This window comes from Myotis yumanensis, unplaced genomic scaffold (genome assembly GCF_028538775.1).
Source record: "Myotis yumanensis isolate MYYU_CA2020_CCGP unplaced genomic scaffold, mMyoYum1.0.hap1 SCAF_1, whole genome shotgun sequence".
NCBI lineage: Eukaryota > Metazoa > Chordata > Mammalia > Chiroptera > Vespertilionidae > Myotis > Myotis yumanensis.
The window spans coordinates 231,536,164-231,561,777 of record NW_027223752.1 but is presented as its reverse complement, the minus strand read 5'-3'; the positions used below and the strand labels follow the sequence as shown (position 1 = coordinate 231,561,777).

The 25,614-nt window shown below is 48.7% G+C and overlaps 1 protein-coding gene across 2 annotated transcripts; it reads right to left on the bottom strand.

The window, feature by feature from the left end:
• Positions 1-7,453: 7,453 nt before the first annotated feature.
• QDPR (quinoid dihydropteridine reductase) lies at positions 7,454-25,434 on the bottom strand. 2 transcript variants are annotated; one of them, XM_070398922.1, is made up of 7 exons: positions 25,308-25,434; positions 22,412-22,504; positions 19,179-19,275; positions 15,458-15,598; positions 10,541-10,649; positions 9,663-9,746; positions 7,454-8,097 (listed from the first exon to the last, which is right to left on the bottom strand). In XM_070398922.1, exons 1-7 carry the CDS (start codon positions 25,401-25,403, stop codon positions 7,992-7,994), a joined length of 726 nt encoding a protein of 241 aa, XP_070255023.1. In that variant the 5' UTR covers positions 25,404-25,434; the 3' UTR covers positions 7,454-7,991. The 2 variants fall into 2 exon arrangements, with proteins under 2 accessions (XP_070255023.1, XP_070255030.1); XM_070398929.1 differs by lacking the exon at positions 25,308-25,434 and adding an exon at positions 24,966-25,036.
• Between the last annotated feature and the right edge of the window lie 180 nt (positions 25,435-25,614).

Below are 25,614 nucleotides of genomic sequence, written 5' to 3'. Positions count from 1 at the left end.
GGGGCTGAACGCGATCAGTTGTGTGTTCAGTTACGGGAAGGCAAAGACAAATTGAGGAGAAACATCCTGAACTGGAAATGTATTGGCAAAACGACAACTAAAAGGCAAGATGTAAATAGAAGTTTTATAGTATTTTTAGCTCCTGGAGAACAGGCCTTTCCTTATATAAAGAAGCCTAAAGTTTAGACTCTTACATTTGATTTTCTCCACATTTTCAGGACACATTACACACAAAATAAGAATAATGCCAGCGTGGGTTGTTTTTTTTACAATAGGTATAATTTGTTCACTGTACATCCAGCATCCAAATCAGTGTCTGGCACACAGTAGGCACTCGGGAGGTATTTGCTGAAATAAATGCCTGGGTCTACATAACTAATATACTAGTATATGGCAATGAGTAAGGGAAATGTTTCAAAAGCTAGACCTGCAGACATGAACTCTTTGTAGGGAGAGAACTGCTTTTTTGGGGTAATAATTGATGGGACTTTCATGTCTGGAAGGATGACAGACCAGGCACTCTGAACCACCTTTTCATTGAAGAGTCACTAAAATACTGAAAGGAATTTCTTAAGTGTCTTCAAAATGCATCACTAAGTAAGCTGGTACAAGTTTAAGGAATGTTCAGAGGCAAAAACAAACAAGTAAAATCCTCTCCATACAGAAAAGCTCATGAGCAAATAGCTCAATCAATTCGCACAAAATGAACACATCTAAGTCACCGCTACCTGGATCAAGAAGTAGGCTGTTACCAGAAGTCCTTGCTGCTTTGGCTGTTTCCTGATGCCTCCAAGCAGCTGTGTTGTCATTTTTCAAACTTGTATATTGTTGTCGTTGGGCAGGGTTGGTCCCTCCCCAGCCATCCCTTTCCTCCTCTTTAAACAGAAGTTTATTGTATTCTACTGAATTATCACAAATGATGTGAGGAGACATTATTATTCTAATTTTCCATTTGAGTATGTTGAGTCTCAGAGGTACAAATTTTGCGAAAGAATACCAGCTGGTAAGTAGCAAAGATAAGGTTTAAACTCCCAGGTCAACACAAAGCTCACCCACTTCACCAGGATGCTACATCCCTTGTCTACTAGACACAGCCCTGTGCATAAGGACCTTACCGTCTTTAAGATATATTATAATATTATATGTAAATCTGGGTACCAACCCTTTTATACATTACTAGAGGCCCAGTGCACGAATTCATGCATCAGTGGGTTCCCTCGGCCTGGTCTGCGGGATTGGGCCAAAACCAGCTCTCCGACATCCCCTGAGGGGTCCCAGATTGTGAGAGGGCACAGGCCAGGCTGAGGGACCCCACCGGTGCATGATTGGGGCCGGGGAGGGACACAGGAGGTTGGCCAGCCAGGGAGGGACAGCAGGAAGGCTCCAGGGTGTGTCCAGCCCATCTTGCTCAGTCCTGATCAGCCAGACCCCAGCAGCAAGCTAACCTAGCATTCAGAGCATCTGTCCCCTGGTCGTCGGTGCACATAATAGTGAGTGGTTGAGCGGCCTTAGCATATCATTAGCATATTACTCTTTGATTGGTTGAATGGCCGACCAGAAGACCAGGCACTTAGCATATTAGGCTTTTATTATATAGGACTGGAGGCCTGGTGCACAAAAATGTGTGCACTCGGGGGGTGGGGGTCCCTCAGCCCAGCCTGTGCCCTCTCACAATCTGGGACCCCTCGGGGGATGACCACCTGCTGGCTTAGGCCTGCTCCTCTGGGGATTGGGCCTAAGCTGGCAATCAGACATCCCTCTGGCAGCCTGGGAGCCCTCGGGGGATGTCCACTTGCCAGCGGGGAGCAGGCCTAAGCTGCAGTCGGACATCCTTAGTGCTGCTGAGGAAGCGGAAGAGGCTCCCACCACCACCACAGTACTGGCAGCCATCAGCCTGGCTTGTGGCTGAGCAGAGCTCCCCCTGTGGGAGCTCACTGACCACCAGGGGGCAGCTCCTGCATTGAGCGTCTTCCCTCTGGTGGTCAGTGTGTGTCATAGTGACCAGTCATTCCCAGTCGTTCTGCTGTTAGGGTCAGTTTGCATATTACCCTTTTGTTATATAGGATAGAGGCCTGGTGTACTGGTGGGGGCCAGCTGGTTTGCCCTGAAGGGTATCCCGGATCAGGGTGGGGGTCCTGCTGGGGTGCCTGGCCAACCTGGGTGAGGGGCTGATGGGTGTTTGCAGGCTGGTCACACCCCCTTCAGGGTGGGTGTCCCCACTGGGGTGCCTGGCCAGCCTGGATGAGGGGCTGATGGCTGTTTGTAAGCTGGTCACACCCCCTTCAGGGTGGGAGTCCCCACTGGGGTGCCTGGCCAGCCTGGATGAGGGGCTGATGGCTGTTTGCAGGCTGGTCAAGCCCCCCCACCCAGTGGGGACCCTCACCCTATGGAGGTTTGGCCAGCCTGGGTGAGGGGCTAATGGCTGTTTTCAGGCTGGCCACACCCCCTTTAGGGTGGGGGATCCCCACTGGGGTGCCTAGCCAGTCTGGGTGAGGGGCTGAGGGCTGTTTTCAGGCTGGCCAAGCCCCCCGGCGACAGAAGTTCCCAGTCTCTCCTTTTTTTTCTTTTTTTTATTCTGAGATTTATTTACCTTCTATAATTAAAACTTTGTTGCCTTCAGTGGAGCTCAGAGCCGGCCAGGATGGGCGGGAAGCTTGGCTTCCTCCATCACTGGAGCAACCAAGCCTCCTGCTTGCTCCAGCTCCGTGGCTGCCAACCGCCATCTTCGTTGGGTTAATTTGCATATAGTCTCTCTGATTGGCTGGTGGGCGTGGCTTAAGGCATAGCGAAGGTAAGGTCAATTTGCATGTTTCTCATTTATTAGATTAGATATATACATGTGTATTGTATATATATACAATTACAGATGAGGAACCTGAGAATCCCATTTTACAGAAGAGGAATCTGAGAATCACAGGGTGAAGTAATATGTCCCAGGTCACATAGATAGAAACTAAAAGACCTGTGATTTGGGGTCTCTATCCACTTCTCAGTCACCCTCAATTGTAGACCTTCCCCAGTCTCCTGGAACCTCAGAGCCTTGAGGCTGTAACTGTCTTGCATGAACAGGGCACTCCTCGGTGCCGGCACACAGGACTCCATCGGAACCAGTGACTAGATCCCTGATGTTCAAGGCTAGCATCATGCCACCTTCCTAGCAGCTCACTTCCCATCTTGAGATGACTCTTGATTTGTTTGTCCTCTTGATAAGAATGTGCTGCTTAAAACTCAAAGTTCTCCCATCTTTTATCCTTCTGTCCATCGGGAAAGGCCACTCATTTCCTTGCTCAGACAGCTGGTTTGGGAAACCGTACAGAAGAAAAGGGAACAACTTGTCCATTGAACTGCCAACCAGGAACACGAGTTCTATTGGAATTCTCCGCACAGGAAAATGCCCAGCCTGCTTACAAAGCAAGGGAGTGGCCCAGGGAAAACCAAATACAACATAGTCCTTTTCTTGTACTGCCTCCCTCACTTACATTCTCACCATCTTAATTCTCTTTGTTTCATCCTTACCTGAAGCAGGAAAGGCTCTTGGGCAGTGTCATTCACCTGTATTAGACAGCCCCAACATGGCTCAGTGCTCATAACTCCATCTGCTGATAAAAGTCAATTTGACACCAACCCTAAGCTGTTATTTTTCAAATAACAATGGTAGCATGTAATTAGAAATTAACCTGGTGCTTGCTTCCACATAACAACGTACAGCACACTAATAGTTTCCTGACTAAAGGAAGGACCGACATCCAGTGCAGTTGCCACATTTTAAATGAGCTGCACGCGAGTGGTGTCTGATTATGCATAACACTCTGTCGTTAATTGCTTGTATTTCAAGCGGCTGGGAAGGTCAGCTGGTCTTTAGTCCTTCCGAGTAGGACAGCAGATTAGGTTGTCTCTGTCAGGCTATCACAATTGGTCTGTAAAGATGACTTGTATAGCCCAGCCAGTGTGGCTCAGTAGTTGAGTGTCCACCTATGAACCAGGAGGTCATGGTTCAATTCCTATTCAGGGCACATCACATACCCATGTTGCAGGCTCGATCCCCTGTCGGGGTGGTGCAGGAGGCAGCTGATCAATGATTCTCTCTCATCACTGATGTTTCTCTCTCTCCCTCTCCCTTTCCCTTCCTCTCTGAAATCAATACATTTTTTAGAAAGAGGGGAAAAAATATTTTCTTATTTCATTAAATAGTCCAAAATACTGTTTGTTTAAAACAATTAGAATATCTGATTCTAAAGTAAATTTCTTTAAGTTGTGGCATTTAAATCACTTGAATTTTACCCATTATTTTGATAGTAATTAATTTTTCCTTATTGTTCAAAATGTTATTGACAAGTATCTAATGTCTTATGTTAGTCCAATTTGTTGTGAAAATGTTACCTGTATTATAAGTTAAATACTTGTAAAAATAAATAAATAAAATAAAAAAAGAAAGAGAGAAAAGCTGCTTCACATCTCCCCGCCCCCACATTGGTGACCCTCGATCATCCTCACACGGGGAGATGGCAGGAAAGCTAGCAATCCAGTGTGGTTTAAGGCGGGAACGCTGGAGTTCCAGTCCAAGCTCTGGCTTAAATGGTGGCTCTGTGGATCACCAATATCGTGACCTTCACCTCTGTGAGGCTCAAGTGCCTTATTGTGAATACGGAAACTCAGGGAAATAACTATGCTCAACTTCCCAGCACCATGCCTGACACAACAGGAATTCAGTAAAGGCTAGTGAGGCTTCCATTGCCGTCAATAACCACCTCCTGGTATGCAGGGTGCTGGCACCTTTGCAGGGACTCCTGGCATAGGGGCAGGGATAGACCTTTCCGAGTGACTGGTGTACACTCTCGGGGTCTAAACTGTGATGGAGGTGGTGGAGGTGGTGGTGGTGGCGGTGTGTGTGTTCATCTGTTTGCATGTGGATTAGGCTTTAACAGTGTTGCAAGCTCGGTAATGTTTGGGAAGCATCTACTACTTTTCTGAACCTGACTTTCCACTTCAGTGAAGAAAGTAAACAAGAGGAATGCTAGGAAGAAAGGGTGAGAAGAAAGGAGGGAGAGAGAAAAAAATCAGAATGAACGGCGCAAGTCTCCAAATGCTCGAGGTTACTGATCGATCTTAGATCTACTCCGAGAGCTGAGCAGAGGCCCCGCCCCAGAAGGCAAAGAACAGTGAACCAAGTTTCTGCGCGCTAGCTGGTTTTCAGCACCGCGTTTTCTCATCCATTGCCAACGCCTGCCCCCTTGCGGACAGTCCTCAAACTGCTTGTATTTTCTAAAATACCAGGGAACGGAAAGGCTCACAAGGAGAAAATGGGTTAGGCTTTCAGAGGTTCCCCGTTGCCTGCAGGGTAAAAATCCCTAAACACAGATCCTTCGTGATCCGTCCCCTGCCAACCAAGATAGCTCCGCATCGTGCCAGCACTTTATGCTCCAATAATAAACTTCTCTAGTCCCCCAACAATAGCGTTGATCAGGGACCAACTGGGTGATCAGTGGGCCAGGGTTCAAAACCAGACTTCATTTCTCCCTAGCTGTGTGACTCTGGGTAAGTTACCTAACCTCTCTCAGCTTGCACCCCATTTGCAAAGTGCAGATAATAACAGCACCTCTCCTAGAGCTGTGGAGGTGACTGAGATAAAGCATGAGAAACATCTTACAAATGCCAATACCCTTCACCTGCTATTTGTAAGCCTCTGGGCCATTTGTTTAGCGAGCATTTATTATGAACTACGTGGATGACAAATAAGGCCAGTTTTTAGAGACCTTCTAGTCAGCTGGAAGAGAAATAACTATAGATACATAATTAATCTTTTTAATTTTGGCAAAGGCAGTAGTAAAATTAAAGATAGTTCGAGATTCCCCCCAAAAGCAAATCTCAGATAAGGGATCATAGACTCTATTTGGGGAAGTAGTCCTTGAACGCCACCTCCAGCCTGTAACAGAGGAAAGACAAGATCTGGAAGAGTGTGGGAGAGCTGGACATTTCCCCTTTCCCTTCACTCTCAGAGAAGGGGCGGGAGGGGAGGCGGAGACGTGTGCTTTCCCACAGGCCAGATGTGGCCCAGGTTGGAAGGAGCCAACCTCGAGCCATCCCGAAAGGGACATTGGCCAGCAGTGACCTAGAAGGACCCAGTGACCCAGCACAGGCGGCAGCCATACACACCTAGGGCTGCAGGTTACACCTGCCGGAGGAGAAAACTGATGTTCAGGGTCGTGGGCAGAGGACCCCAGGTGATGAATGCTTTGGAACTAGACAGAGCTGGTGGTGACGGATCATGAACATACCAAATGCCACTGACATTTTCACTTTAAAATGATTAATTCTATGTGATGTGGCTTTATCTCAATAATTTTTTAAGAATCGAAAGAGTCTGGCCAGAGTGGCTCAGTGGTGGTGCGTCAACCTATGAACCAGAAGGTCACCACGGTTCACATCCTGGTCAGGGCACATGTCCAGGTTGCGGGCTCAATCCCTAGTGGGCCGTGGAGGAGGCAGCCAATCAGTGATTCTCTCTCATCATTGATGTTTCTCTCTCTTTCCCTCCCTTCTGAAAGCAGTGAAAATATATTTTTAAAAAAGAAAATCCATGGTATAGGTCTTTATGAACAGCAATCTGGTGCCCAGGGTTCTGGGCTCAGTTCTGCCACCTACTGGCAATGAAGATGCTAAGTCAACTCGGTCTCCTCCTTTGTAAAATGAAGGGTATGACCCATCACTGGTTCTCAGTGAGGAACAGCCTGCATGGCCACGTGGAGCGCTGCTTCCAAAGGTACAGGGCCAACCAGCCGGCCACCCTCAGATTCTGACGTGCCCAAGGGAGGGTTGTGCCTGTAACTGTGTTGAAAAACGTACTTCAGGCCCTGGCCGGGTAGCTCAGTTGGTTAGAGCAGTGGTCACCAACTGGTGGTCCGTGAGGTCTGAAAGGTTGGCGATCGCTGGGTTAGAGCACTGTCCCAATATTCCAAGGTTGTGGGTTCGATCCCCGGTCAGGGCACATATAAGAAGCAATCAATGAATGCAGAAGTGGGACAACCAGTCGATGTTTCTCTCTCTCTCTCTCCCCCCACCTGTCTTCCTCTCTCTCTAATATAAAAAAACAAAACAAAATGCATTTCAGGGTTTGAGTCTACCCCAGTGATGGCGAACCTTTTGAGCTCGGCGTGTCAGCATTTTGAAAAACCCTAACTTAACTCTGGTGCCATGTCACATATAGAAATTTTTTGATATTTGCAACCATAGTAAAACAAAGACTTATATTTTTGATATTTATTTTATATATTTAAATGCCATTTAACAAAGAAAAATCAACCCAAAAGAATGAGTTCGCGTGTCACCTCTGACACGCGTGTCATAGGTTCACCATCACTGGTCTACCCCCTTGCGAATACAGCAGACTAGAGCGGCTAGCAGCCCATGACTCTAGCACACAACTGTGTATAAGACGTGCTTTGATTACAGAAGATAACACAATCAACGATGTGCATTTATTAGGAAGATAACTCCAAGTCATCACGAGTGGCAACCGCACAGGGAAAAGATGCCTGACAGAGTCCATGGATTTCGCTTACACCACAAAAGGAGTTTTAAGGCAGTTGAATTCAACGCTGCAAAAACTACATCTGTGACAGAAACCTAACACTCAAATGTCCCCAATGCCAACAAATCTCTGAACCAGTCAAGCCGACAGCCACTGTCAGGGGCAGATAAACAGTTTCAAAAGCCACTCAACAGGACGCCGACCCAGAGGGACCCAAACCTAGGTGGTTAATACAGATGGACCACAGCGCCACCTGTAGGCCTCCCCACACACGGTTCTATTTCACAAGAACACTTTACATTTACATTTTGTCTTAGGAAAGCAAATGCACATCAGGTGAGAGAAAAACAGGTGTCACCACCTCGAACCACAAACAGGACTACAGAAAACACGGGGCCAGGCGCGGCTACACTGAGATACGCTGCCTTTTCTGTCAGGCCCCTCGCAGGCACTGAGACGAAGCTTAAAAATACGCGGGGGTAAGTTCCGTCTTTCCCTCTGTGGTCACCACCTGGATCAGGCTCCCTGAGCTTGGCCGGTTTTTCTCTGTGATCCAGTCGTGGAAGGTTCTAGAACAAACAAGAAAAGCGTCACAGTTTAAAAGCAAAAATCTAACATGTGCTTATATTCCCATCAACGGCTAGTAGTCCCATCAACGGCTTGGGAGCCGCCATGCAAAGGCACTAAGGCAGTGGTTCTCAACCTTCCTAATGCCGCGACCCTTTAATACAGTTCCTCATGTTGTGGTGACCCCCAACCATAAAATTATTTTCGTTGCTACTTCATAATTGTAATTTTGCTACTGTTATGAATCATAATGTAAATATCTGATATGCAGGATGTATTTTCATTGTTACAAATTGAACATAATTAAAGCATAGTGATTAATCACAAAAAGAATATGTAATTATGTATGTGTTTTCCGATGGTCTTAGGTGACCCCTGTGAAAGGATCGTTCAACCTCCAAAGGGGTCTCGACCCACAGGTTGAGAACCGCTGCACTAAGGCATCACGGACACATAACCAGGTCCCCATGATTTCAGCACTTCACTCCTACTTTTCGAGTGGCAGGAGCTGGCAAGATTTGAAGGTTCATTTTTGTATTTTCCTGCATTGTTGGAATATGTTATAACAAAGTGGTATGATTTTATGTAATTTTAAAAAAGCACTTTAGCCCTAACCGGTTTGGCTCAGTGGATAGAGCGTCAGCCTTCGGACTAAAGGGTCCCGGGTTCGATTCTGGTCAAGGGCATGTACCTTGGTTGCAGGCACATCCCCAGTAGGGAGTGTGCAGGAGGCAGCTGATCGATGCTCCTCTCTCATTGATGTTTCTAACTCTCTATCCCTCTCCTTTCCTCTCTGTAAAAAAATCAATAAAATTTTTTTTTTAAAAAGCACTTTAGTTCATACGCTGCTATACTACCTTCCCAGAAATTTGAAACAGAGAAAGAAGAAACTCATTCTTTTTTTTTTTTTTTTTTTTGTACAGCAAACATGTAAGGAACACCTGCAGCTGTATCAAGCAATGGGGAAAAAGTACAAAAGATGGACTTTTACAATAAAATACATTAAATGCTAGAACAGGGGCATTTACTAACTCTGTGTGGGGAGGGGCAACCAACCCTGCTTAAGGGCATCGGGGAAAAAAAGGCATCAGAAACACAGGAGGCTGAACACAGAGCTGATGCTTTTTAAAACCTCTCCTGTGGCTGTTGAGTACACCATCCCTCTACCAGTCCTCCAGCCGGGACTCTGCACCCCCTTTAACCGGGCAGCACTCCGAGTGCCAGGCTGTGCCTTCTGGACCAGAACCGAAGTTCAACTGCCACGTCTCCGGAGCCCCATCCTGAGTGTCGAACAAGCCCGGGGGAGGGACAGGCTCCAAAAGCCAAGCGCCACTGCAACTCCCTAACATCTGCGATAGGTCATGCCCCTGTCTCTGGGGGCGGGGCAGGGCTGGGACACTCTCCCGGCTCCTGGACCCCCCCCCCCAACTGTATAAGATTCACACTAATGTACCATGTACACTCAGAGGCCAGTGGGCTCCCAGGCCACCTGTGTGGCTACGCCCAGGGGCACAGCGAGGGGCTGGAGCCGCCCGGGCACTGGCGTTAGTATTTCTGTGATACTCACTCCACGAGGAAGTCCAAGGGCGTCCAGGAGCTGAAGTCGGCCTCGGGCATGGACTTCCTGTTCATCGGGGTGTCGAGGGTAATCCTGCGGCGCAGAGATAAGCCTGTCATTTGTGTCTCCCCTCAGCAGCCGGCCTCCTCGGCCAGGAGAACACACCGAGAGCCCCCAACACCACGGGTGGCAGCATCGCACGTGGAGGTATCACGTGGACAATCAGAGCAAGGCCAGGAAGCCGCTGCACACACAGAGGTCAAGTCCGAGTGTAATTCAGGGAGGCGCTCTGTGAACCCCTCGTTACGCAGACAGGAACCAAATGGAAGAGCCACATTTTGCCTTATTTTGTTAAATACAGTCTTGCCCGACCGGCATGGCTCAGTGGTTGAGCACTGAGCATTGACCTATGAACCAGGAGGTCACGGTTAGGTCAATTCCTGGTCAGGGCACGTGCCTAGGTTGCAGCTTGATCCCCCGTGGGGGGTGTGCAGGAGGCAGCCAATCGATGATTCTCTTTCATCATTGATGTTTCTCTCTCTCCCTCTCCCTTCCTCTCTGAAATCAATAAAAACATATCTTTTAAAAAAAAAAAGACAGAACTACAAGTGTTCAAATAAAATGTGTGAACTAAGCTTAATCAGGGAAAAGGGGGAAACAGATGGGAGGACGGAAAAATAAAACAAGAAAGAGGCAGGACAGACAGACCCGCCCATCAGCCAGTCCACCACTCTGGCCGCCAGGCTTACCCATTACCCAACACCGGGAGAAGGCTCTTCAGGAGTGAATTTTAGAGCCAAGGTGAGGGCACACACGCGTCCCTGGGGAAACGGCTCCAGGCCACGGGGACTCTAGGCAGAGGTGGGCAGAGGGGGCAGAGCACTTACGGGAGCACCGCGATGGCCGCAGCCCCGGGCGGCATGCCGCTGTTCTTCCCCGAGAGGCTCTGGCACAGCTGATGGACGGCGCCCTTGGCCATGCCGTAGCCGATCATCCCTGGGAAATGGAGAGAAAACGGTTCAGTGAGCACGGGCCACCGCCGGTGTGTCCGAAGGCCACCACGCCAGGGTCCAGAGGAGGCTGGGAAGAAGGGCAGGATGGACATCTATGGAGAGAGCGTGGAAGGCACGTAATGTTTCAAGTGCACCCACTGTCACCTGACAGCTAACGTTTACCACAAAGCTGTAAGTTGAGGCTTTTTATTTTTATTGTTGAGAACATCAAGGCTCAGACAGGGTAAGTGACACGCCCAAGCTCACACACACACACATATTTGCACTGACACCCCCCCAGAGGTGAAGGGCCAGGCAAGAGCTGGGTTCTGAACCCCCAAATTGTTAATTGCTTGTGAGCAAAATCGAGCTGTCATTTGGAGTCAGGCTGCACAGGTTCAAATCCAAGCTCTTCCACTTACCACTAAAGAAATCCTGAGCTAGTTCTCATTGCCTTGCTAGCCTCAGTTACCCCATCTGTAAAATGGGAATGAAGTACTTAATTCTGAGCTCAGCACACAGCAGGTGCTCAATAAATGTTTCCCATCAAATTCATAGAAGTAACATGCCCAGGCGTCCATCTCCCTGGGTAAAGTGTGAGCAATGCTGACATACGTATACAACGCTGCCCACTAGTCTTCATTTACCCCCACTGACCAGTGAATGCTTGCTGCCTGAACAAGGGGTGCCTTTCCTGAGGCCAGGTTTCTGCCTGCTCTGCAGACATGTGGCAGGAACAGGGTCTCTCCTCTCCACAGTCCCCCCACACACCTCGCTGTGGACGCTCACTAAATGCTGTGAACACCTCTCCTCCTCCACAAAACTTCTTCAGGAGTCAGCAGCCTCTTTAAAAGCTCCCGGCAAGCATGCTCCTGAAAGCAAAACAGCTGAGGAGGCAGCAAAGGTCCAGAGGGAGGTGGGGATCACAGCCCTGCCGAGGGACCAATCACTAAACTGCTTCCACAGCAACCTCGGATTGCAAAAGCAGGTCAAGGTCTCAAACGGTTCTTTAGAAGCATAAGCAGAATATTTCCCCATCCAGGCTTCTCTGTTTAATCAGGGGCCGGGGGCCACCAGTGGTAGGAAGATCGGACAAACTCTGCAGGGGTTCAAAGAAACCAGCATATGAATCTCCTTCATCCAGCCCCGACCCCAGCACACTCCAGGGCTTACTTCATTCCATTCAAACAACACGATAGAGGATCTGATGAAGAAAGAAACAAGCGCCCAGCTGGCGTGGCTCAGAGGTTGAGTGTCGACCTATGAACCAGGAGGTCACGGTTCGATTCCCAGTCAAGGGCACATGCCCAGGTTGCAGGCTCGATCCCCAGTAGTGGGCATGCAGGAGGCAGCCTATCAATGATTCTCTCATCATTGATGTTTCTCTCTCTCCCTCTTCCTTCCTCTCTGAAATCAATAAAAATATATTTTTTTGAAACAAGCAACCCGAAACCCTAATGGTTTAATTCTACAGAATTCTACACAATGCAAGTAAGGGCATCATTTGCAAGAAATTCGGGAAAAAAAAGTATTTTATAAGAAGATAAGTACTTTCTTCCCAATTATAAAATGATCAAGACTGATTTCCAAACACAGCAAAACAAAAGTGATCACTAGCATTTAACACAGTTTATCCTCCAGAAGGTGAACTACAAATACAACCTTGGAAATAACAGAGTGGGGTTTTCTCAGTATGTTTTCGTTTTTGAACAGCTTTTCTTGGGTTTAAAGGATGACAGCCTCGTCGTCGTTTACTTTCAAATTATACATAGATTTCCCCAGATTTTTCTAGGGTCTGAACCAAAGCTGAAAAATTTCATGACTCAAATAAATTCAACAATACCTAACTCAGAACTTAAAGATGAACACAGTTATGAACATCTGCAGCAAAAGCAGCTGAGCAAGAATAAGTCTGAAATAAATAATCATGCCAGTTCATATTTACCACTGACTCTGTCATACCTTTCTAAGCCATTCGCATCTATTAAGATGTTTGCAAGTCCTAACTGCTACACAGAATATTTTATTATTTATCCCCATTTTACAGATGACACTATTGAGCCTTAGAGAGGTTAAGTAACTTGCCAAATATCACACAAAAGGTGGCAAGATCACCAGAGACATCCATCCCGTGCAGTCCCAGAGCCTGCACTCTTAACCAGTATCCAAAACTATGAACAAAGAGATATTTACAAACCAAAGGAAAGTAGGAGAGTGTTCTGTCCTTCAGAAAAATTAGTCTTTCAAGTCTTGGGGTTTTTTCTTTTTTAAATGTCAAGCTGCTACTCATTTCTCTACTTACTGTCCAGTGCCTCTGCTCTCCATCACCTTTAATAAAAACCAGAACTCAACCAAGCTAGCATCTGACATTTACACAGCTTTAATGATTGCAATAGACATGGACGGGTAAGATCACAGGCTCTGAGACTCGAAGTAAAAAAACAAGAGACAAGAAATTGTTGGTTCATAAGAGCCTCGCAGTTCAGCGAGTTGCATTAAAATGGAAAAAGGTGCCCTAGCTGGTTTGGCTCAGTGGATACAGCATCGGCCTGTGGACTGAAGGGTCCCAAGTTCGATTCCGGTCAAGGGTATATGCCTGGGTTGTGGGCTCGATCCCCAGTGGGGGGCGTGCAGGAGGCCACCAATTAATGATCCTCTCTCATCACTGATGTTTCGATCTCTCTCTCTCCTTCTTCCTTCCTCTCTGAAATCAATAAAAAATATTTTTTTTAAAAAATGGAAAAAGGTGCTCAAGCTCTCCAGCACACCAAAGAGGCCGAAAAGCAGCCCCCACTTTTATTAAAGAAGAGTTCCACTTAGGTAGTAGAGGTGGACACTTTCTGCCTCTGGGCTGTCCCTCCGCAAACCGCCACTTAAGTTCCTTTAATCCTACCTGAAAGGGAGTATTATAGGTTGAATTGTGCCCCCTAAATTCATATGTTAACGTCCTAAACCCCCGTACCTCAGAATGTGGCTGTACTTGGAAGTGGTGTCTTTAAAAGAGCTCATCAAGTTAAAATGAGGTCATTAGGGTGGGTGCTACCGGTGTTCTTATAAGAAGAGGAGACTGGGACCCAGACGGGCACAGAGCATGCGAGGGCACAGGAGAAGACAGCCATTGACAAACCAAGGAAAGGGGCACCAGGAAGAAATCAAGAAATCGACCCTGCTGACACCCTGATCTTGAACTTCCGGCCTCTAGAATTATGAGACGAGTGTCTGTTGTTTAAGCCGCAGGGGAACTTGGTTATGGCAGCCCTAGCAAACTATCACCAGGAGCAAAACATGCAAACAGAACTTAGATCTGCCTGATGCACTGGGAAAAAGCACACAGTTTAGAAGTGATGGGGGTTCTGGTTCAAAGCAAGGTTACAACTTACTTACTGCAGAAACCCAGACAAGTGAATTAACCGTGCTCCGCTTTAGCTCCCTTACCTATAAACTGAGAAAGATCTCGAATGCCATCGGCCCCAGGATCCCATGAGAATACACGAAAGTGAAGTGGCCTACGAGAAACTGGCCCTGTGCTGGGCACCTCGCACATGTTAATGTCTCCAGCGCTTACAGCTGCTCCTCAAGGCAGACGCTACTGTCACTAGTTACAGTGACTCCGGCAGAAATCTGGTCAGATACGTGATTTGTTACTAGTTACAGTGACTCTGGCAGAAATCTGGTCAGATACGTGATTTGTTACTAGTTACAGTGACTCCGGCAGAAATCTGGTCAGATACGTGATTTGTTCAAGGCCACCCATCTAGGACGAAGAATGCACCCCGGCCTCTCTTACTCTATCACCCACACTATTCTCGGCGGCCGAGCTGCTTCCCTGGGACACATGAGCACAATGTGATAGTGATAATACATGTTTACTATCTAACTAGAGGCCAGGTGCACGAATTTGTGCACGGGGGGGGGGGGGGGGGGGGAGTCCCTCTGGGTGGCCTGCAGGGATCGGGCTGAAACCCGCAGTCCAATGCCGCCTGCAGCTCCTACCTGCCGCTCCCGCTCATCCCGGCCCCACTGTGCCTGCCGCAGGCTCGTGCCCAATCAGGCTCATGCCCAATCAGTCCCGACTGGGAGAGGCTCACACTGCCACAGCAATGCTCACCAGCCATGAGCCCTGCATCTGGTGCCCTCCCAAGGGGAGTGGCCTGCGGGATCAGGCTGAAACTGGCTCTCCGACATCCACCGAGGGGTCCCGGATTGCGAGAGGACACAGGCCAGGCTGGGGGACCCCACCAGTGCACGATCGAGCTGGGAAGAGACCACGAGAGGGCTCCAGGAAATGTCCAGCCCATCTTGCTCAGTCCCGATTGGCTGGACCCCAGCAGCAAGCTAACCTACCAGTTGGAGCATTTGCCTCCTGGTGGTCAGTGCACGTCATAGCGACTGGTCGACCAGTTGACTGTCTGCCCCCTGGTGGTCAGTGCATGTCACAGCCAGTGGTTGAGCAGCCTTAGCATATCATCAGCATGTTACGCTTTGATTCGTTGTTTGGTTGTTCCTCCGTTTGGTATATTTGCATATTACCCTTTTATTATATAGGATTTGTACCTACTCCAGCACCATTCATACGCAGAGTGGATCATGGATAAATAAACCAGATTGGAGGGGTGTAAAGGGGCAGATGGCAGCATTCCTTAACCACCAGGAAGATGAGGAATTCAGGAAGCAAAGGAAGCAAAACCCACCCACACAAAGCACCCCAGAAGGGAAAGGGCTTCAACATTCCCCGTGTCATCGAAGTGCCCCGCAGCCCCAGCGAGCAAGCATTAGCACTCCCACTTCACAGAGGGGGAAATGGAGGCTCACCAGGAGTCCCGTCCAGGGCGGCCTTGGCACCCGCCAAGGTCAGGAGGCCTCCATCCTTGAGGTGCTTGGTGGCCAGGTGGCTGGAGATGGTGGACGTCCACATGCTCTGCTTCCACATGAGGTCGCAGTTTTTGAAGAGAGCTGAGGGAGGAAACACAGGTGGGCTCAGCCTCTGCGGGAGGAGCCTGACAGCTGAGTAGCTCAGGGCGTGGACACTGGGAAAGCACCAGCCTCTCCCGCCCCGACGACGACAGGGTCTGGTACGAGCAGCGAGGGCTCTGAGGTCAGAGATGCAGGTTCAAATCCAGGCCACCAGTCCCAGCTTGCTCACCTGGAAACTGGCCACATTTAAGCCAGCAAGTGCAGACTGTGAACAGTCTGCGGGACTGCCCATCAGAGAGGGTCCTGCTTTAGGTGGGCGTTAGGTTTGTAATAGAACCTGCATGTCTAAGTCAGGTTTGACTGATGATAAAAAGCTGAGGGGCCGCCCTAACCAGTTTGGCTCAGTGGATAGAGCGTCGGCCTGCAGACTCAAGGGGCCCGGGTTCGATTCCAGTCAAGGGCATGTACCTTGGTTGCGGGCACATTCCCAGTGGGGGGTGTGCAGGAGGCAGCTGATCGATGTTTCTCTCTCATAGATGTTTCTGACACTCTATCCCTCTCCCTTCCTCTCTGTGGAAAATCAATAAAATATGTTAAAAAAAAAAAAAAAGCTGAGGGGCCTTTACCACAAGGACATAGAGGGCTTTCACAAAGCTACATCATTTTCAAGGCCAAAAGTTTAATGCTGGCTTTAAAGACCCTTTAAAAGAAAGCTGAGCCCTGGCCGGTGTGGCGCAATAGTTAGAGCGTCAGCCCACACACCGAAGGGTTGCGGGTTCGATTCCGGTCAAGGGCACGTACTTGGGTTGCAGGGGTGCTCCCTACCCCCGGTTGGGAGGCAACCAGTCGATGTGTCTCTCTCACATTGATGTTTCTCTCTCTCTTTCTCCCTCTGCATCCCTCCCTCCGTTCCACTCTCTCTGAAAAGCAATAGAAAAAATATCCTCAGGTGAGGATTAACAAAAACAAAAAAGCTCAAATGACAACATTTCACACTTACTTAAACTCTCTGGCCTCGCTGAAAATGCAAGAAGAAGCAAGTGGTGACGTGTAACTTTGGCGGTGGGCAGCCGTTCCCTTCCCCTCTCACAAGGCACAAAGATCCCAGGGAGGTTGTGCCCATGACCCAGGAAGGAAGCCCCCATTAAGCGGGGGTCTTCCCCCCAGGGACAACCAGGGATCGCATTTCCCTGCAGAAAAGGACTAGAAAAAAACTGATGGACCCACACTTACCACTCCTTGTCCCCAAAATACACCAAGGGCCATCAGGGTGTTTTGCCCAAAACCCACAAAATATCACTTTCACATTCAAGTGTGGTTCACAGAAAATCGATTCCTTTGTACACGGCTCTGGCTAATACATGTAGAAGGAATGACAGAATTAGGACACTACCATACTCCAATGCGGGAAGCCAATGCCAGCATGTCACACTTGCAAGAGTTTCATCAAAAGGTTGATGGAACTTGGGGACGCAACAGGGTTGAGTCACACATGTAGTCATCTGTTGGGAATGGCCGAGGGCATTTCCCCAAACCTGAAAAGGGATGATTGCTTGGCTGCCAGACAGCTCAGGGCATCTTAATCTACATGTTATTGCCTCCTACTGGCCAAACACTTGAACAGCCATAGGCTAATTCCCCCAAATCTGACAATGCTTCTATATACGAAACCCTGACCCTTTGAAGTGTATATCTCTGCCTCGCCTCAGGACAAACTGTGTTCATAAAAAGCATGGGGTCCTAAGACTAGAATTTAGATCTTAGTTTCCTTTAAGCTAAGCCCCTCTGACCCCCAAATGCCTTTCAAAATTATGCTTCATCTCTGGACTCCTATTTAATCTACGCACAGCCTTCTCCAGATTCCTGAATCCTTCTTGATGCTGGGACAAGAACCGAGGCACTCCAACCCCCACTGGAATCACTGATCGGGCAGGGATAATCCATGGATGCTTAACACCCTTAGGTTATAGAAATCTGGGATTCTCAAGGTGTTTGGGAAGAGGATATTCACACTCATTGCCAAAGCACCGTCCCACGGGTAGCTTACCAATTGCAAACAAAAGACAGACCGTTACAATGGAAGCCTATCGGCTGCCACCTTAACCCATCGGCAAACGGGGCATCACTGGGTGTGGTAGGGCCATCTGACATGGTGACAATCCCACTGGGATTAGTAAGAAGTACACATGACTCAGGAAGAATTCTCGCCTCCGAGATGCTTAACCTGATCCTAAGCAAGTCCCAGACCTAAATTCCAGTGCACCGGAAATACTCGGGCTAGATGAACCAGGTAAAGACACCTTAGAGCAGTGACGGCGAACCTATGACACGCGTGTCAGAGGTGACACGCGAACTCATTTTTTTTGGTTGATTTTTCTTTGTTAAATGGCATTTAAATATATAAAATAAATATAAAAAATATAAGTCTTTGTTTTACTATGGTTGCAAATATCAAAAAATTTCTATACGTATGTGACACGGCACCAGAGTTAAGTTAGGGTTTTTCAAAATGCTGACACGCCGAGCTCAAAAGGTTTGCTATCACTGCCTTAGAGAAACAGAGAGATACATTCATATGAAAACTGCCCTGCCTCATCAAGTCTATCACCAGGGGGGAAAAATTCTACATTAAAAGACTAAATACAACAACAAAAGGAGGCATAAACCCTGATGCTTGGGGGGGGGGGGGGGACTCTAAAAGCTCTGGAATAAATTGGGGAATTTGAATGCGGTTGAATATTATTAATTTTACAGAATGACTATTACTTTCCTTAGCTATGATAGCAGTATTATGATGATGTAGGAAAACGAGCATATTCTTTGGGGATGCATGCTGAAATCAGCAAAGTGTTCATTTACTCGCAGCAAGTGGTTAACAAAAAAATGCCCACACAGAGCACCCCTGCAGAAAGCCAGGGAGCACGGACAGCAATGTCAGCAGTTACCGAATCCAGATGGAGGGTGTGGGTGCTCCCTGAACTCTTCTTCCAGCTTTTCCGTGTGTTTGCAAATGTTCATAATAAAAAGTTGGAAAATGGCCCTGACCGGTTTGGCTCAGTGGATAGAATGTAGGCCTGTGGGCTGAAAGGTTCCAAGTTCAATTCCAGTCAAAGGCATGTACCTTGGTTGCGGGCACATCCCCAGAAGGGGGTGTGCAGGAGGCAGCTGATCGATGTTTCTCTCATCAATGTTTCTAACTCTCTATCCCTCTCCCTTCCTCTCTGTAAAAAATCAATAAATTAAAAAAAAAAAAAGTTGGAAGATGTACTCGGCATTGATATAAGCTCAATGTTGAATCCTTCTGACCTGCAAACGATCTCTCCAAGTCATACACATCCCCTGATCCCCAGGAATAAGCCCTGTGAGATTAGGGCGGGAACAATGCTGATTTCATCCTGCCTTTACACCTCCAGCTCAATGTCCCCTCCCCTAACCTGTTGATGGGGAGTTGCTTCTCCAGCTGTGAAAGGGGGTGGTCGTCCCGACCTCACAGAGCTACTCTACAGCGTCTGGGAGACACGCAGGAAAGCATCTGGCCTGGCACACAGAACTGGCCCAGTCCCCGCCCCCCGGACAAAGAGCAGAGCGGAGTGAATGATCAACTCAGAAAAGGACTCACACTTGGACTTGGCATTGCCCCCGGCCCAGCCTCCAGCCACACAAAGGATGGCGTCCACCTTCTCTTCACCCAGGAGCTTCCCGACATCAGCAGTCACCTGAACCGAAAAGGACAAAAAGAGGCGTAAATCGCCGGGGAAACCTAAACAGGCTGACGCCTTCAGACACTTCAGTTTATTTTCCACTTTCTCTGAAGACGGGTAACAGCACCTGGCAAGGAACACTTCGAAAACTAAATGTAGGACAAACCTACGATGACCATTTGGGTTAGTAAAGCCCACCTACATTTCAATGTGCTTTTTATAAAGCAATCTAGAATCTTCTTTTTAATTTTTGTTGATTTCAGAGAAGAAGGGAAATAGAAACATAAATGATGAGAGAGAATCATTGATCTGCTGCCTCCTGCACGCCCCCTACTGGTGATCGAGCCCACAACCCCAGCATGTGTCCTGACCAGGAATCAAACCGTGACCTCCTGGTTCATTGGTCAATGCTCAACCACTGAGCAACACCAGCTGGGCCCTCCCTCCATTCTTAAGCCTTGTCCTGTTGCCAAGAGCCCAGAGCCCAGAGCCCTGGGGCCGGAAGTTGGATCACCTCCCCTGACATCTGCTCTACTTTTTAGGAAAGCACGGAGCCCACAGCAACAATGCAACTGTTTGACTTTTTTTATTTTTTACATCTAGGCATTTCTTAATTCCTCCCCCTTAAATGTTGCTTTCTGCCCAATAGTTTTCTATAAATAAATGTCATGCCTTCCTGGCTTCTGCATCTCTTCACTGTCACTAGTGAACTGCTGCCCAGGGGGCCAATTTTACACGTATTAGGGTTGAATTTCCTCTTCTAGAGCTTCACAAACAAAGACTGGATGTTGTGCTATTGTCCAGAAAATTCCTAAGTGGGGGAGGAGCGGGAGGGAGAGAAGTTAAAGAGTTTTAAAGTTCTGTAGAGTCAAGTCTCAGATACAAGCAACTTCACATTCAAAAAGCACATAGACATCAGCACCCGCAACTAACAAGAGCAGAGGAGACACCGACTGCAGGAACCACTCTGCCAGCGGCTCTCAGAGCCCAGGGCTCCCCTGCACTTAAGTCCAGCTTTGGTTACTTTATTCGCATGGAGCTGCTTTGCTGCAAGGCAGCTTAGCATGCAGTTAGGAGAGCAGGCATCCAACCCCACTGCCCGGTTCAAATCCTGGCTGTGCCACCTCCCACCTGTTTGACCCGAGCAAATCCCAGGGCCTCTCTGTGCCTCAGACTCCCCATCCCTAAAAGGAAGATAAATTAGAAACTTTGTTCTGAGAGGTTACAGACATTCAGCAAGTTAATGTGAATAAAGCACTTAGAATGATGTCTGACACAACAATGCCATATCCATTAAAGCCAATAGTGCAGGAAACATTGGGACCAGGTTATGGAAAGTAAGAACAGAGGCCTTGGCCCATGTGGCTCAGTCGGTTGAGTGCTGTCCCAGGCACCTAAAGGTCACTGGTTAAATTCCCAGTCAGGGCACACACCCAGGTTGTGTGTTCAATCCCTGCATTCAGGAGGCAACCGATCAATGTTCCTCTCTCACATCGATATTCCCCCCGCCCCCTTCCTCTTTGTCTAAAATCAATCAAATAAAATAAAAACATGTTTTAAAAAGAGAAAAGTAAGAGCAACAAAAATCTACCTTCTGGAATAAGGCAGCTGGCTTTTTATATTCTAGCCCCGTGGTCGGCAAACTGCGGCTCGCGAGCCACATGCGGCTCTTTGGCCCCTTGAGTGTGGCTCTTCCTAAGCCTTAGGAGTACCCTAATTAAGTTAATAACAATGTACCTACCTATATAGTTTAAGTTTAAAAAATTTGGCTCTCAAAAGAAATTTCAATCGTTGTACTGTTGATATTTGGCTCTGTTGACTAATGAGTTTGCCAACCACTGTTCTAGCCTATGTCAAACTCATGCTTTAGAAAGACGAAGTGAGCAGGACAGTATGCTCATGGGTTTTATTTTAAATTTATACATGTACATGTCTGGAGCAATGGACTGAAAGGAAATCTCACAACATATTACCGCACAATGGGACTAGACACGATTTCCCCCTTCTTTTTATTTTACTCTATTTCCTACATCATACCTACATCACTTGTAACATTTTTAAATGTGTTATAAAAAACGGCTAAGGACCACAAAACCTTGGGCCCCCAACCGTGTTTAGATTACTCGGGAGAGTGCAACTAAACAAAAAATAGAGCTTAGACTTATTCAAGTTGTTCATGAGTTGTTAACAAGTCTCTTGTTCGGCGATTCATGCTCCTCCACCACCAAATAGCTTATGTATCTGAAACCCAGTCCCCTGGCTGCCACCCCCTGCCGCCTGCCTCACAGGGTGCCTGTGTAAACACAGCCCATCGCACGAAGAAGGATGTCATTTCCTGGGAGATGTGGGCTGGAGCGCTGGCGCCAGGAACCCAGAAAGCACGTCCTTCGGGCAGTCTGTGGGAGCCACTTACGAGCACCTCAGCTACTGATACCTACACATCCATCGAGCTGCTGAGAGAGCTTCCTGCTGGGGAGGGGCACTGTCTCGGGGTCACAGGGGGAGTGCACCAGAGACTGAAATATTTACAGTTTTTGTTTGATTTCTTGTAGTACGATAAGCACATCATTTTATAATTCAAAATAACCTGTTTCACTGGTATTCTTGCTTTGAACTAGGGATCTCCACTTTTTTAGAATGCACCCTAAATAAATAATCAGAGATGGGGCCAGGGATGTTCGCCACTTGTTAATGGTAAAAGTAAAAAATTGCAAAAAAGTTAAATGTACATGTGGAAACTAAAAATGGTGGCCAATCCACAATATAAAAAATTACATGTTGACACAGAGGGTTTTTATTTTTAAGAGATTGAAGAAGTACTGAAATTAAATAAAATTTTATTTAAAAATGTTAAACGCTGATCATAAAATATAAAACACAGGATGATTTCAACCTGTAACGCTAATAGGATCCATAGGAAAGACAAGAAAATCGGCCAAAATGTGAATACTCAGCTAACTAGACATAAATTATGGGTAATATATCTTCATTACATTTTTTCCACTTTTCCCAAATTTCCCTCAATGGGTACACATGGCTTTCGTAATTAGAGAAATAATACTCGAAAAAGGGAAGAACACATGGCCAGTGGAGACCTATTCCCAGGGCTCCCCCCACACAGGCTTCGGGGGGCGGCCTTTTCTGGAATTACCTGGTCAGCTTGCTCGGTAAACGAGTCTGTCATTCTAACGACGACACTCGCGCTGGCCTCTTCATTCTCCACCACATCGATGCTGGCCACCCACTGGAGTGAAGAAGGAAACAGCTTTGGTCAAAGACAATAGCTGCGATTCCTTTAAAGATCCATGCCCAGAAATGGGGGTTGTGGGGGCAGGCGACAGGCTTAGAGGAAAACCCACTAGAGAAAGGATCCAGCTACTGACCTCTCGCACATACAGGGACATCTGACCTAAGCCAGTCTACCCCAGCCCAGCCCAGCCCAGCCCAGCCCAGCCCAGCCCATTCCGCCTCCGAACCCCTCATCTTCCTCTCCTTCCACTCTCAACTCTGAAAGCCAAACCCTGAACTTCCAGAGGACCCCCCACCCCAACCACGGTCCGCAAACTTTTTCTGTAAAGGGCCAGAGAGGAAATATTTTCGGCTTTGCTGGCCCTATGGTCTCCGCTGCAACTGCTCAACTCCACTGTGATAACGAGAGAACAGCCACAGGCCACAGGCGAACGAATGAGCATGCCTGTGTTCCAATAACACTTCAAGTGCCAAAATATGACTTTCATATAATTTTCACACGTCACATGATATTCCTCTTTTAACCTCTTTTCAACCACTGAACAATGTGAAACCAGTCTTAGCTCTCGGGCTGTACAAAAACAGACAGCAGGCTGGACCTGGCCCGTGCGGGGCGAGCGTTCTGGACCCCTGCCCCCAGCACAGAGGGAGGGCGATCAGGCAGACCCGGTGTGAATCCTGCCTCCGTCGGACAGTGGCTTTCTCCAGCCCAGGCTCTGCAGAGGGTCCTCGCCTGCACAGTGGGGTTAGCAGTAAACTCAGTTATGAGAATTAAATGAAACAGAGGAGGCTGCGGCTGCCAGCCCAGGTACACATGGATCTTGCTCGGGAAGGGCCAGGGCCCGGAGGCCTGAAGGTCCAGAGATAAAGATCTCTACCAAGCTTTGGAGAACACAGCCTCCATTCAAGAACACTCACCACTTCTGTCACCAGCCATGGGAGAGACTGAGACAAAGACAAGGTTCCATCCCAGAGCTCCCAGGAATGAAGGGAGTGGGGACAGTTAAAGGTAAATCAGTTCACAAATCAAAGGTAAAGCAGTGCCCCCATCAGGGGGAAGTGCCCCCCACCCCCACCCCCGCCAGGGGAAAGCACAGTCCTCGCATCTGTAACATGTGGATACCAACAGGACTACGCAGTAAAATTACTGCACAGAGTAAAAGAAATGAAGAGTGCGTAAGGGATCTGGTATATTGGAACACGGTGCCTGGCCTGGCTGGCATCCTTAAACTTTACAATGGTCACCACCTCCCATCTATGCAGACTTCCTAGCTTCCAGAGCAGGTGTGCGGCAGGAAGGGGTGGTGTGTTTATTAGAAGCATATTCCTATGCCAGAGTCTGAGCCAGAAGAAAACCCTGGGACCCTCTCTCTCTGGCCCCAGGGTACCCTCACCCAGCAGCTGCTGCGGCTGTGCTAACTGATCCCTCAGGACAGCTCCCCAGAGCTCCAGCGTGGACTTTGAGCGAGTGACAGCTGCAGCAGGAAGACACAGGGCAGAGTCTCCACTGGGAACGCACTGATCCCGCTGGGAGGCTGGGGTCAGGGTTCCTGGCCTGCAACCAGCTCCGTTCCTACATGGCCACCTTCAGGGAGTGAACCTGATTTGCAAAGTAGCTGAAATCGGCTACTCATCAAAGAAGCTTCCCGTGTTTGAAGGGCTGAGCCTTCGCCATATCAGGTCCAATGGAGCTAAAGGAGCAGGAATCTAGATCAGTATCTCAATTAACAGGGGAGAGAGAAACTGCTCTACCCTTCTAGATTCTTCCAGCTGGCCTAATAATGAAATCAACATGAGAGATTAACAAGGGAAAATAACTAAATTTAATTGCATATGTACATATGGGAACCCCGCACAGATAAGGTCAGAGACAGAAAGTTAAAATTAAGTATAAGTTACATTCTGAGCTAAGGGTGAGGCTACGCTACCTTGGGGCCTCAGAGGGGAGAAAGGTCATTCAAAGGACATAAGAACAGCAGATGTTCAGCAATCAGAAGTTTGCACTGCCCTATACATTGGTCCTAAAAAATATTTTTCTGGTGATGACTCTTATTATGGGCAAGGCCCCTAATTTAAAATTTTTAAGGGAAAGGTAAAAGTTCCTCTTGAACCCACAGGGTCTCCAGCCTTTGGTTCAAAATAATTCACGTGCCAAAGTGACATATCTTGGGGAAGCCTCTCGTGAACCCCTTCAATATACAAAATAAATACATATACCAATAATAGCGAACATTTAAACATCTTTTACCTGGAGTCAGGTAAATTTACACGCTAGGGCACCAATGACCTCATTTCATCCTCACAACTCCCCTAAGGGGCAAATACTATCATTATCCCCATTTTACAGACGAGGAAACGGGTTCGTGGAAGTTAAGTTCACGGTAGCAGGACTAGTAACCAGGGTCAGGCGATAGAGTTTCCCAATCCTTCCTTCTTCTCTCTCCCTGGCCCCTCACCTGCGCTCCTCTTCTTCCGGCTCTGCAATTCTCCCGAGTCATGCCGGGCTACCCGGGCCCGGCGGCGGCGGAGACCCAGGGGCAGCCGCCCCCACCCGCTTGGAGCAAAGGCCGAACCCACGGCCGGGGTGGGCGCGCACGCGGAGGCCGGAACAGACGTGCAGACTTGTGTAGGCACTTCCAAGCACCCGTGTGTGGGGCGCACATGGACCCCCAGCTTCCTCCAGACCGGCCTCCCAGGATGCACCGAAAGGCCCCCTGCACCCCAATCACCATCGCCCCCGCCCGCCACCCAGGCCGCCCCTCCAAGGCGCAGCCCGGGCGCCCCGCCCGCGGACTCACCCAGTTGCGGGCCCGGAACGCCTGCACGCAGCGGGAGCCCAGCGCGCCCCGGCCGCCGTACACCAGCACCCGGCGCGCCTCGCCCGCCGCCGCCATCCTGCGCCTCCGGCTGGTCCCGCTGCTCCGATCGCCAAGCCCGCACGCCGCGCCCCTGCGCGCCCCGCCCCGCCCCGGCCCGGCCGGCCAACCAGCCGAGGGGAACCTCGCGCACACCGCGCCCGCGCGCCCCGCCCCGGCCCGGCTGCCCAACCAGCCGAGGGGAGTCGCGCGCGGCCGCGCCCCGCGTGGCGCCCGCTGCTGCCGCCTA